The 13,778-nt window shown below is 34.8% G+C and overlaps 1 protein-coding gene across 1 annotated transcript in view; it reads left to right on the top strand.

Annotated features, from left to right (window-relative positions):
* LOC132559897 (ski oncogene-like) overlaps positions 1-13,336 on the top strand; it is a 35,162-nt gene extending 21,826 nt beyond the window's left edge. The window contains exon 7 of the mRNA XM_060224527.1: positions 11,995-13,336. Within this exon, the coding sequence (XP_060080510.1) occupies positions 11,995-12,294 (300 nt within the window). The 3' untranslated portion in view covers positions 12,295-13,336. The remainder of the gene's footprint in view (positions 1-11,994) is intronic.
* The last annotated feature ends 442 nt before the right edge of the window (positions 13,337-13,778 follow it).

The following is a 13,778-nucleotide window of genomic DNA, read 5'->3' as shown; positions in this document are numbered from 1 at the left end:
ATACAATTCACATAACCTCCCCCACATGAATTATTAATCCGTGTCCATCAGCCCCCTCAGTGATAATGCTTTGTCCACATTAAGGTATCTCTCTACTCCTGGCATATTGACCTTGATTAAAAATAAACATAACAGTTCTGCAGGCAAATAAAAATATTTGATCATGAATATGATAGATATCATGATTTCTGGAGATCAAATTGTTGTATGATGATGATTTCTGGAGATCAAATTGTTGTATGATGATTTCTGGAGATCAAATTGTTGTATGATGATGATTTCTGGAGATCAAATTGTTGTATGATGATGATTTCTGGAGATCAAATTGTTGTATGATGATTTCTGGAGATCAAATTGTTGTCTGATGATGATTTCTGGAGATCAAATTGTTGTCTGATGATGATTTCTGGAGATCAAATTGTTGTCTGATGATGATTTCTGGAGATCAAATTGTTGTATGATGATGATTTCTGGAGATCAAATTGTTGTATGATGATTTCTGGAGATCAAATTGTTGTCTGATGATGATTTCTGGAGATCAAATTGTTGTATGATGATGATTTCTGGAGATCAAATTGTTGTATGATGATGATTTCTGGAGATCAAATTGTTGTCTGATGATGATTTCTGGAGATCAAATTGTTGTCTGATGATGATTTCTGGAGATCAAATTGTTGTATGATGATGATTTCTGGAGATCAAATTGTTGTCTGATGATGATTTCTGGAGATCAAATTGTTGTCTGATGATGATTTCTGGAGATCAAATTGTTGTCTGATGATGATTTCTGGAGATCAAATTGTTGTCTGATGATGATTTCTGGAGATCAAATTGTTGTATGATGATGATTTCTGGAGATCAAATTGTTGTATGATGATTTCTGGAGATCAAATTGTTGTATGATGATGATTTCTGGAGATCAAATTGTTGTATGATGATGATTTCTGGAGATCAAATTGTTGTATGATGATGATTTCTGGAGATCAAATTTTGGTTGTAATTTTGATCAGGTTTTTAAGCCATACAAATGTGTGGGTTTTTTTTTTTTTTTTTTTGTAGGGGGTGGGGTGGGGAGGGGGGTGGCGGGAGAGGAGGAAGTCATTATTAAAAGGAATATAGTTTTCTTTAATGATTTAAATTTGAAGATATCAGTTTAAATTTGTGGAAAAAAAGATATTAGAACCAGTTGAAAATGGCATCTGTTTACAATATCAGAACATCATAATGCCACGATGCAACTAGGATCACTCTCATATCAACCTTATGAGATTGGCTTCTAGCTGTGGTGATGCCAGTGTAGTGCTGTAGTTGAGAGAGGTTATATATGAAAATTGTCTATACTGGTCTGCCATTGGTGCTACTTACCTTGACTTCCATACTTCAGGAACACACATTTGGTTGTTGTGTATGGTATTTCTGGCACTTGTATTGGTTAAAAATTTACAATAAGAAAACTGTAGCTTTTGGGAGTTTGTTATCTTCAGTGAAAAAAAAAGATAGAAAGCTATAAAAAATCAAACTATTACAAAAAACAATCGTAAACTACTTATTGGACATTCTAATTTGTGTGAGTGCATGAAGGGTCTTTTTGTACAAAGTTCACCCTATCAGCCAATCAAAACATGTTAAAGTGTTACACCATGTGTGGTATAACATTATCAGTTTACCTCGCTTGGTCATCCATTACCTGATTCAGTCTAAAAAGTCACAAGTACAACTCTTAAAATGTCAGTAATACCAGAAAGCTCTGTACTTAAAATTATCTTTGGTTGCCTGCAAGGGCATTCATCTAGTTTTTATATTCCTAGCCAGTATTTATTGGCACCAAATACTTGATCTATAGAAGTTTGTAAACAACATGCCTCTTGGGGATCACAATGGAATTTTGCCAGAAGAAAAAGACAATACAAAAGTGATTTTGACTCCTTTAGTTATACCTTTGTAGATGAATGAAAATGTGTAAAATGGATACTGACTGGGGCTCCAATCATAATAATTAATTTTACGAGAAATTCTAGTTTATGTAGGAGAGTAAACCACAAAGATCTTAGCATGATGTTTTGAGCTTAGGTAGAACTTGAGGCTGAATGTTTTGTATTTGTGAGGATGTTTAGGTGGCTTCCTCTGTGGTTACAGAATCGTGGCTGGCAGATTCCCATATGGCATTAGAGGAATGTCTGCTATGTGCTATGTGTATAGTTATGTTGTGGTGGCTAGGAGATGGGGTCTCTGTTCTAAGAACAAGCATCAGACTGTTGTATACAGATCTATTGGGCTCTGAAGGAGAGCTACATGTGTTTCAGTTTAGATTTTGTTTCTGAGTTGGGATGTGAATCAATGTAGTTATGATCCAAAAACTTCAAATCAATTCAACATAATCTGTAGACAAACAAACCTGGAGAAAGTGAACTTTAGACAAACACGACACACTGGCAGACAGGATGGTGTTGAGGGAGTACGCCGACATGCACAGTCCTTGTTTAGATGTAGTTATTTCTTTACATGGTTGACTTGCGTTATTTTGTTGATAGTAAAGAGCCAATGATCTCGGGTCAGTCAGTACAGGTGGCAGACATTAACTGTTTATATTGTTAGAGCATGGAATGCACATCAGCAATACAGTGCCTCAATAGACAGATAACCTAGCTCAACCGTCTGTGTATTCTGTAGACAATGCACCCAGAGATCTATAGTTTTTGTCTGTGAGTTTATTATTCATACTAGACATGACTCTATGATAACCACAAACACTAGGTGACTTCGTCCATTCCTTTTTTGTGATCCTCACAGTTGTCGCATAGTAGTTATATAAGTTGTACAAGTTAGTCAACACAAATACTTCGTGCCAATGAAGAGGATGGAGGAATTTGAAATTTATATTTTTGTCAATAGCCAGGCAGATGCTGACGGAGCCTATTGAAATTTGTTTGTTATGATTAATTTCATTGCCTATTTTAAAAATAAGAAATGTGTCTGCAGATAGATTTTTTTTTTAGCAAATTATTTGACCTTTTTTTATATAACATTGTGTGACCATTATTAACTATAAAAAGTTTTTAATTGACTTCAAGTGTCGCCATCTAGATTATTTATAAAAGTAATTCTTTTCATAAGTTATTAATATTTTCTGTCTATATATTAAAAAACAATAAAATATAGCAATATGTGCAATTAATTGAGGTAGAAAATTTAATTATGCCGAGTCAAAGCATGGAAATAATTACAGCTGTTTAGGTTGAACGCTTGTCAATCATCAGAAGATTAAATGAAGATGGGTGGGGTAGGGGTGGGGTTAAAGGTGCGATAGGAATTGTACATCAACCTTCCCTAAGACTGCTTGCAGTATAAGAGTGCTACTGGGACAATATGGCAATCAATGAATTGAAATGAAATAAGAAGATGCCTGACTACAGATCAATATCACCTGGTCAAAGATGAAAGTCAAATATGAAATATGTTTCACAGACGAGTGTTTTGAAAGTGATGAAAATGTTGGTTTAGAGCCTGACACAACGTGGGGGCCAGGCTTCCTGACGTTTGTCTGCACTCTAGTTCTATTTATTACATTTATATATGTTACAATAGAGACCTGATAGAAATTCCGTGATTATATTTAATTTGATCAAGTTTTCCTGTGTACCTTGGGGTATTAATTAACACAGCTGATATTGTTCATGGGGCCATGATTCCAGCGAACAAACAGTAGGTGATGTTGATTACTTTTGTAGTAAATTGAAAACTCTGCTTTCTAAATTTCGTAAATTACTGAGCGTCGGGGATGTTGATTACACACTATATTTAATGTAAAGTTTGATTTTTTACCAAAAAAATTTAAAACAAATAAAATCTCTGTAGTATTTGAAAGGACCAATGTAGTACATACATCAAAGTTGTTTTTTATTTTGCTGTGTTAGATTCGCTGATGTTAAAAAGAGTATGTTTTCTTCTAATAAATAAATGTCGTTATTTAGAACAAATTAATGCGTGTGTATAGTGTTCTTTGCACAGTAAAAAAGCGTCTAATTCAGTATTGCTTAATGTTTGATTGATTGGCAAAAACATCCCTTTTGCTCCAAAAACACTTGAACCCTAGCTGACCTGATCTCTTTGTGAAGATATCTTGCCTTTTTTTGTTATTTTCCCTTCCTGTTGATTCAAATGAGCTATACATTTCATGCTCGATTGCCATGGTAACAATTTAAATTTGGCTTAGATAAGTCCAGATAATGTTACATTACTACATGTGATGTTTACCAAGACTCATCTTGTCCTTCAAGGACACCTACAGGTGAATGTGCATCACCACCACAACATATTATTTATTTGGTTATTATTGTAAACATATAGGAATGGACCTGCATTAAAAGTTTTTTTTTTAAGAAAAAGGTTCATATCTTCATTGAAATAAAAAAGGCACCAGTAATGATGGGTTGTGATTCAGTTTCTCAAGTAACAAGATTTGCTATGGATTTTCAATGCAGTTATAGAGCGACTGTCTGCCTATACAGACTAAGTGGTGCGAAGTTCTGGCTCAGAAGGCGTGATGCAATGTGGAAACACGTCTAAGCCTTGTGTGGTTTTTTTTTTGGTTCGGATAGTAGCTTAAGGAAGCTACCATATTTACTCTGCAGTAGACCCATGTCTGGTAATAAGCCCATCCCTATTTATAACTGAATGAATAGTTGAATTACAATAATTGGTAAAGCATTCTCCTGTAATATTAACCCCACCCTGATTTTTGTTGTCAGAGGTCATGTATTGGCTCCCTGGGCTTCTATTGTATTTTTGTATCTGTGGAATAGCTTAGATTTCAGTTGTTAATTGACAATAAATAGATATTGAATTTCCCTGTTTTAAGAGAAATTGTTACGACTTCAGTCTAGATCTGCTGCAGCTCCCACTTGGCGGCAGTTTTGATGACAGACTGTTGAGTGCGATGTTTAATCTTTAGCTGAGGTCATACCATGATTTGTGGAGACTCTGTACTGTGTTACTTCATAGTAAATATTGTGTTTGGTGAATCATCAGTTGTGTTACTTATATCTGGATATCTTGTATATAGTTTGATATCTTCTCCTCTGAAGTTGTTTCTGTGTTTGCGTGGTTCTTTGGTAGAGATATCACATGCACAGACGCGGCCTTCCACTGTGGCTCGGCAGCAGTCTGGTGTGATGTACTGCTAGTTTGGTGGCAGCCCTGGGGAAAGTGTGTAGCCACGTTCCTGTGGACTGTCAGTATTAGTAGTTGGGTTGCAGATCAATACTTCCTTGTATTTGACAATTGGGTTTTAAAGCATTCATCACATAGACGGAAGGTACGTTGCTGTTGTGCAGCATTGCACTCACCATGCTAAGCAGAGTTATGACCCGTTATTACATCATGTAATGCTGCAGTCACTTATTCTGCGAGTTTAACAAATTTCAAGTTAAAGATGGATACCGTCTTTGGTTGTATATGGCTTGCAATTTTGTCCCTGCGTTTCTTCTTATTTTCAAACAGCTTTGTTTGCTAGGTTTATCAGGTTACCAACCTCAGATCTTCAACTGTCTAATGCTATATTGATTGAGTGCATTCTCCTCGAATACTCCAGTATTTAATCTTTTTTATTGTACTTACACTGACAATTCTGAGTCAATAATGTCATCGGAGAATTCAGGGTTTCGGAGAAATTGGATGGAATTTACCTACACTATAGCAAATTCTGTAAATTTCAATGATATTTGAAACAAAAAACGTAGCTAGCACATTCTGTGAATTTCAATGAGATTTTAAGTTAAACTATGGCTATCCCAAGCTTGCGACATATAAATCTGTTGGTAATTGATAGTGTCATTTTTGTCTTGTATAATAAATTGTCAATTATATTAACTATTACAAGTCTAGTCTGTTAAAGGTGTTAATAGCTGGTTCAGTTTGATCAATGCTGCCCTACAGGTATACAGGGTGTAAAAGAAAGCTGGTAATATTCTATGCCCTGCATACCTGAGCGTAATAAGTCTAATATGATCAGATCAGGTGTTAATTTCTGTTGTGTCATTTTAGTATGTACACTGATGGAAATATCACTGACAGCATTGAGTGGCATTACAAATGTGACAACATTAAGTGGCACTGCAAATGTCACAACATTTAGTGGCACTGCAAATATGACAAATTTGAGTGGCACTACAAAAGTGACAACATTGAGTGGCATTACAAATGTCACAACATTTAGTGGCATTACAAATGTGACCAATTTGAGTGGCACTACAAATGTCACAACATTTAGTGGCACTGCAAATGTGACAAATTTGAATGGCACTACAAATGTGACAACACTGAGTGGCATTACAAATGTCACAACATTGAGTGACACTGTCACTTCGACAGCGTTGAGTGGCACTTCAAATGTGACAAATATGAGTGGCACTACAAATGTGACAACACTGAGTGGCACTATAAATGTGACAATATTGAGTGGCACTATAAATGTGACTACATTGAGTGGCATGTATGAATGTGACAGCATTGAGGGACACCATAAATGTGATAACGGTCATGAGAAACCCAGCAAAATAAGTCTGAAATTGTCTTTATATTTGGTCATTCAAGTTAAGTTTTCAGATGTCTAGGAAGTATAATGTATAACAGTGTCTGAATACTGGGTCAGAAACTGGACTGATAAATGGACAGAGCTACAGGATTGGGGGTACTATTTGTGTACAAACAATCACCTCTGACCCCAGTCAGATCCACATTGTCTGTATCAGTAAACCATTTTATTTGTCTCTTTAGTTTGACATATTTTGTTTTTAACTGAAATTTTTACATTATCATTCATTGAAAAAGTTTATCCACATAAGTTGGGAATGCCAAGCTTTAATTAATGGGAAGATGTAGCTACTAGCAGCCATTGAAATTCCTCCTTACATCTGCATGGTGCCAGTTAAACCCAGTCCCAGCAGGCTGTTACTAACAGCTGCAGTAGTTAATCCGTAGGATCTACAGATAAAGCCTGGCTCCAAAGATAGATCTAGTTTCTCAGCATTGTAAACTCAACCAGTAACATCAGAAAAAAGTCCATTTGATAAAGTATAATTGTATGTAATATCTTGACCATGTTCATTGGTCAAGCTAGTTATCTCTACAAGATCCATTATGTTATTTTCATGAAATTCATTTTTTTTACCAGGGGAAGTATTAGAGTTTTTGATATTGATACAATGCAAATGATAGACAGGTTAAGTTGACTTTATACAGCTGTCAAAATTCTGGTAGACTTTGTTGTCATGTACTTTAGCATTTGGTTGTCTGGGAAATGATGGGGACCGTTATTATGGTGTAACCTGCTCAAGCTAAAACCAAGTTCTGCTTGGTTAATTTGGTGGTGTATTGACTGGTACTTGTAGGTCAGAATGCAGCCATCCAAACCAGAAGGAGGAATTATACAAACACAATACTGTCAAAACCAGAGGGAAAAAAATCTATACACATAATTGTTTTGTCGAACAGTGTATATGTTTAGACTTGGAGGCAAAATCTGGCTTCCAATGGCAACAGGCTGCATGTTCCTCATGTATAGAACATGACCATGTCTATACTGTAATTTGTTTCCGCAGGAGATGTGTTCTTAATCAAATTATGTCCTTTCCTGCCTTCAGTCATGTTTTCATCAGATCCTCTAATTAAAAACATGACACCAATCAGAGAGTGGAAAATTGGACAGGTTTTATTTGTTGTATAAAATTGAAACAAGTTTGCTGATTAAATGTCTTAAAGAATAGTTGAAGATTGTATAGAATAGTTTTGAAGCTGGTTATATTGAGGATATTATACTAGTATTATTTGTTGAATTAAATTGAAACAAGTTTGCAAATTAAATGTCTTTAAGAATGGTTGGAAATTGTTATAGAATAGTTTTGAGGCTGGTTATACGATGGATATATTTGTTGGCCCATCTTTTAGAACAATTCCTTAGGATTTGAATTTCAGAAAATTGTTATTGCTGAAGAAGAAAAACAAACGGAATACTTAAACTTAACAATATTTGTATTTAATTGTATGGGAAAGTCAATCTCCGATCATGAGCTTCACACATGAGTTTACCACATGTTGACATTTCGATGTCCCATGTCCCAGTTTTCATTGTAATGTTTCCCCTCTCCTCTTTATTGAAATCATTCTCTTTGTGTTGATGTGATTACAACTGACTCAACGACGGGGAGTTGTAATCTTAATACTTTTACATAGGACAGGGCTGGGTGGGTTCCCTTCCTGTTGTCTAAAACTCGGTTAATGGGAATTTTAAATTAGAGTATAGAGGGGTTTCTTTGAGGTAAATTTGTGGGCTGTAGTGTTTGATTCAATCTTTTTGCTGGTGGTACTTGCAGGCGTACTACTGACGGTAGTGGTGGGGAGTGCTATTAGGTGTGACACACTGGTGATGATCTAAAAAGTACTAAAGATCAAAGGTCACAACTACTTTGTTCATCAGAGATCACACCATCAAGCAAGAGAGATGGTCCCTATGGCTTAAGGAGAACAACTTCCCTTACGTCTATACGTCTATAAAACCAGCTTCTAACATAAATATCCAGTTTCACGATATCTTTTTGTAAACAAAATTGCCAGTGTACTTTTATCATAGGGAATGGTTTTCATTACCTTGACCATACTTTGATCTTAAAAATAACAATAATATAAATACATTAAAAGTACATCGTTTATTAAAGATCATGCTTGGTAATAAGCCCACCCATATATTATTGTTCAGTGAAATAATGCTATTTGATCAGCCCACCCTTTGAATTAATGTCAGAAGCAGTGTTTAATTTTTGCTAGATAAAAAGAGTACGAACATCATAACCTGATATCATTAACATCCAGACGTTTATTTTCCAAACAGGTATGAACTTTAGTGACATTTGCTTTCTGATTGGAATATATATTCCTCACATAGACTATATCATACAAAACACCTTAGTTAAAAAATACTGTTTTTATGCTAAACTCAAGGTGTAAACTATCAAAGCATATGAGCCCATCAACATCTTGGGATGAGTACAATATGGTATGATCGATAAAAATATATCAGGTTGGAAACCTTCAAATCTGAGTTAACTATTCAAGGATGTGATTCAAATATTTGTGACCGTATTCAATTAATTACCTTTGTGTTTAATTATCAAACCTGTAATGAAATAGTTCTATTATTGCTTGAGTAAACTTACAGCAAATTATGAAATAACCAATGAATTATTTAAGATGTGTCACTTAAGTATCACAGATTTGTCATATATCAGAAATTTTCTCATTATCACCAAAGTTCTGATGAAGATCAAATATTCAGATAATTGCCGTTAGTAAAATATTATCAAATGACATTTCAGTAATTTTACGATATACACTATAAGTTTATCTCATTTTTAAATGTCACTTCCTGTTTTTGAAATAGCTATCAGGTGAATGAGAAGTATGGAGATGGAAAGTTTTCATAAAATAGATGCTTAGGTCTATGCCTGCACTATATCTAATGTGTGAATACAGTCATTGTCAACATCTCTTTTCAAATTCATTCCTTTACTATTTTTGCAGTGGTATGACCCACATCAAGTGAAACATTTCCTAGTTTGGCAGTAAATATCAGAGTTTTAGTTTTACAGGGTAATTAGGCCTCAAATATGCAGTGTTGCATATGTAAACAACTCCTTGTAATCAGGGAGAAAATAATTCATTTTTCTTTAAATGTGCTTTTCCTTAATTCCAAAGAAAATTATATCCATAATTTTCCAAGACTTCAGAGTTTACGAGTCTCTGTCACTGTAAACTAAAGTGCACAATTTTTTTTTATTTATTGCCTCAGGTTTAACATTGAAGTATTAGAAGTACTGTGTGGGTGTTTGTACCGCAGAAATTTAAAAAAAAAATAAAATTTAGAAAAGCACTTTGGATAGATGATATTTTGTATGTATCATATTCTTGCAAGATTTGAAATTTTGAAATATTATGATCTTCAATTTCAGGAGACGTAAATTTTGGGTTTATCAACTAATATGGAAACCAATATACAATTATACAGCAACTCATTATACAATTTAAAAATTTTAAATGTCATGTAAGACAGGTTTCGCCTATATTTGGGTTTACTGTAAAGGCTATAAGTTAATATTAATGCAGAAAGTTGTTATACAAAAGGGAGTGATGAAATATATTGGTAAATATAATTAATATTGTACACAAGAAAATGTTATTTACCATTTTCATGCTCCTGATGTGTTTGTGTAAATCAGAAAACAAATCATTGCAGATATAAATGCATGATAAGAATAGCTCCAGATTTGATACCATCTCAACTTTGTCTTGTCTTGTTATCACATTTTCATCTAAATGCTGGTCATGAAGTGCAAGGGACCTTAAATTCCACTCTTGTCTTTATGTAGGTGTATATATATATATAAAAACACTCGTGAGACCAAGACTATCCTTGTCAAATAAAGACAAGGAAAAGGCTGTTTGGCTTTAGCCAATTTAATTGATGAGGTAATTGGGTCATGTTAGAGACTAGCTTGGACTAGTGGGGATGGTAAGTTTGTTAATTGATGACGGGCCTGAAGTTAACACTACTTTATCAGTGCCAATTTGTCCTAGGAAGTTGGTTCCAGTCGATTTTATGTCACACTTGTCCGAATAGAACCTTAGCTGGTCCCAATTAAGTATTGATCACACAGACAAAATGGGGGCTCCTTAGGGCTGTTGTAAGACCTCATTTGTGTTTTAGGTGTGTCTGTTGGCATCTTTTTCAGACTATTGTGCTCACAGATTAGATACATAAAAATGAGGATTGATGGGAAGGCGGGACCCTCACGGTTGTCAGGGGAACACTAGAATCTCTGACAATATGTGTGTTTGATTATACCAGAGTCGTGTGGCAATCAAACATAACAGCTTAGGAGAGAAAACAGGCACAGTTCAATAGGTCCTTTGGGACTTTTTCTTCTTTCCTGCAGGACTGATGTATTATTTTAGGGCAAATCAAAAGTGATCATCAGAATCAAATGACATTAACACAACAGTGTTTTTTCTACCAAACCATTATTATACCATTGTGCTTGCTGGGTTTTAGGAATGGTTTACTTGGACTGTAAACTTGGGACTCTATTTATGAAATTCTGAAATCACAATAATGTACATTGTATATACTCTTCTGTGATGTTGTGTGATACTGAACTCTACTGGCACATGTATTTCCATCCAGGATTAATTATCTGTTGTTTTCAGATTCTTTAGTGACCTGCCCTTGCCCCCTTATTTCCCTCACAAGTCACGATGGAATCAACAAAAAATCAATTACTGAATGAGACCAATATTCAATTAAATAACATTGCTTTTGTCATTATATCTAATGTAGTGTTAATCATTTATTACCTGTGTACATATTTTCCCTCCTTGTTCATGTCATCACCCTAAAACCTTCATACTTTTGAGCTTTTATCTCCTGCTTGATGGGTTTTTCTCCTCCAATAGTTTGCACATTGGTTATGAGCTTAGTTATCATTCACTCTAATTCACCAAAGTCCTAAAGAAGTAATGGAAGATGGTCCAGGTTAAGGAGTGAACAGAATTATTGCAGGATCTTATAATCTGATCTGTGTTAAAGAGGAATGAGGGTAAACTGGGTATTGAGAAATGGGTCTAAACTTGGTTTTTGAGGAGTTAGTCTGAACTGGGTATTGAGAAATGGGTCTAAATTGGGTGATTGAGGAGTGAGTCTAAACTGGGTATTGAGAAATGGGTCTAAATTGGGTTGTTGAGGATTGAATCTAAACTGGGTATTGAGAAATGTATTTCCATATAGAGGGGTGGTTGTTACAAAAAGGAATTCAATAATACTGGTATATGATAAACCTGAAAACAAAACATAATTAAAAATGCATAACTTGTATCTCTATCATTTTGTTTGTATGCGACTGTTTTTTTATTGAATCAAACACTTAATCTGGTTGTTTTGCATTACAGGCAGCTAAACTTCTGCAAATGAATCGGGAGATCACAACACGACTCCAGCAGTATGAGGCTACCTATACACAGGTACGATGTGAAAACCTGCTGATGCAGGAGGAGTTACAGAGACTTGGAGTACTTGTGCCTGAGCTCCTGTCTAAGAAAAAGTACAATGGGCATTACACACCCTCCAAAGGGCCATCAGATGGGCGCTACACTCCATCTAAAGGTTCCCCAGACAGTTCCCCCACGGGTGTCACTTCACGACACCACAACAACCAAACAATGTTCATCAAGAAGGAAAGGGATACTTAAATATTCTACCCTTCACGAAACTTACAAGGGGGAGGTAGCCCTTACAAAACCTTCATGTTGTGTTATAGGAAATTTCTTAATTCTCATTATCGAATCTTTTTAAAAAAATGGTACTAGTTGTGATGACATACAATGGTGGGGAGTATTCTTAGTACAAGCAGTACTGTAGTGATTTTGGGCATTAGAGTGAGGTGTGCAAAAGAAAGTCACTTTTGGTTGTACTATGGACTTTTATCCCCCATATGACAAGTGTTGTACAACAGCAATACTACAACATATAACAACAGGAGTTGTTTAATTGTCTGTGTGACACGTGGTGTACATCAAAGTGTCATTGAACAAAAAATACTGGAGTTGTGTAATAGATACATAGTTATATATATACTGTTGAATGTTGTACAATTCTATCGGCCAGTGAACCTATATTGAGGACTTAAGGCAGACTTAATAGACATTAAGACTGAATTCATTATATCATCATCATGTTTAACTCATTTATTTGACATAATCATTCATTATGCATTTTCATTTGACCCTCCAGCTGAAAGTCAGAATACATTAAAGTCTGCATCCCTAACTTGTTAAAATGAAAGAACAAATTAGCAAAATTTATATCGGAATCTTAATACTTTTCTTTCTTTACCAATGTGTTTCTTCACAGTTTCTTGCAGGAGGGGATCTCTAACTAGGAACTGTGAATCTTGTATGGCTGTGATGTTTATCTTGCATGTAAACAGTGCTTTGTAGTGTAGTATGTGTGTGTAGATAAACCTAACATTGTGTACTGTATTTTTTTGTGAAGTTATCCCCCATGTGATAAAGCTCTCCTGTGAGGGAAGTTATTTTGTTTCAGAATGTAGTTCTCCCAACCACAGAACACTTTTTAGATAGTTTTTTTAGGGAGAATTTGTTTCTGACCATAATATGGATCTCTTTCTTTTTTGAGGTATCTCATTTTAGGAAGTTTTCTTCCCCATAATGGACTTCTTTTCCAAGGGCGATTTTGTTCATGTATATATTAACAGTTAAATATCCATGAATATTTGTCATGTCATGTAAATATTACAAATGATGAAGTGAAAAAGTCTCTTTTGCTAATGTTTTGTTTTAGCAAAATTTTCATTGTTTAGTGAATATTTGCTGTTTTAATGAAAATTTATTGAGGATTCTCATTTTTGTCTTTTAGAAAAACTGAACACTATCGCTTAAAGTTTTCGAAAAGATAATAATGAGAATTGCCTATGCCCCATTTGTTGACTTGATCAAGCATCGAACCTGTTGGTCATTAGAGCTGTATATATAGGAACATTATCTAGATCAAACTACTGCTAATGTATGTTAATGGTACATTTAAGATTTGTGACTATTATCATTCATTCTAATCTTTGATAATTCTGTGCAGTATTTCGAAGATTGTGTGTTGTGGTATTATTATTATCATTACTGTACAAGATTTATGTGTAAAAATGGCATTGATTTGATTG

The sequence above is a fragment of the Ylistrum balloti genome, unplaced genomic scaffold (genome assembly GCF_031769215.1).
Source record: "Ylistrum balloti isolate Yb309-2 unplaced genomic scaffold, AGI_CSIRO_Ybal_v1 Utg370992, whole genome shotgun sequence".
NCBI lineage: Eukaryota > Metazoa > Mollusca > Bivalvia > Pectinida > Pectinidae > Ylistrum > Ylistrum balloti.
Note: the sequence above shows the minus strand (reverse complement) of the source record. Positions and strands in the feature narration are given on the sequence as shown.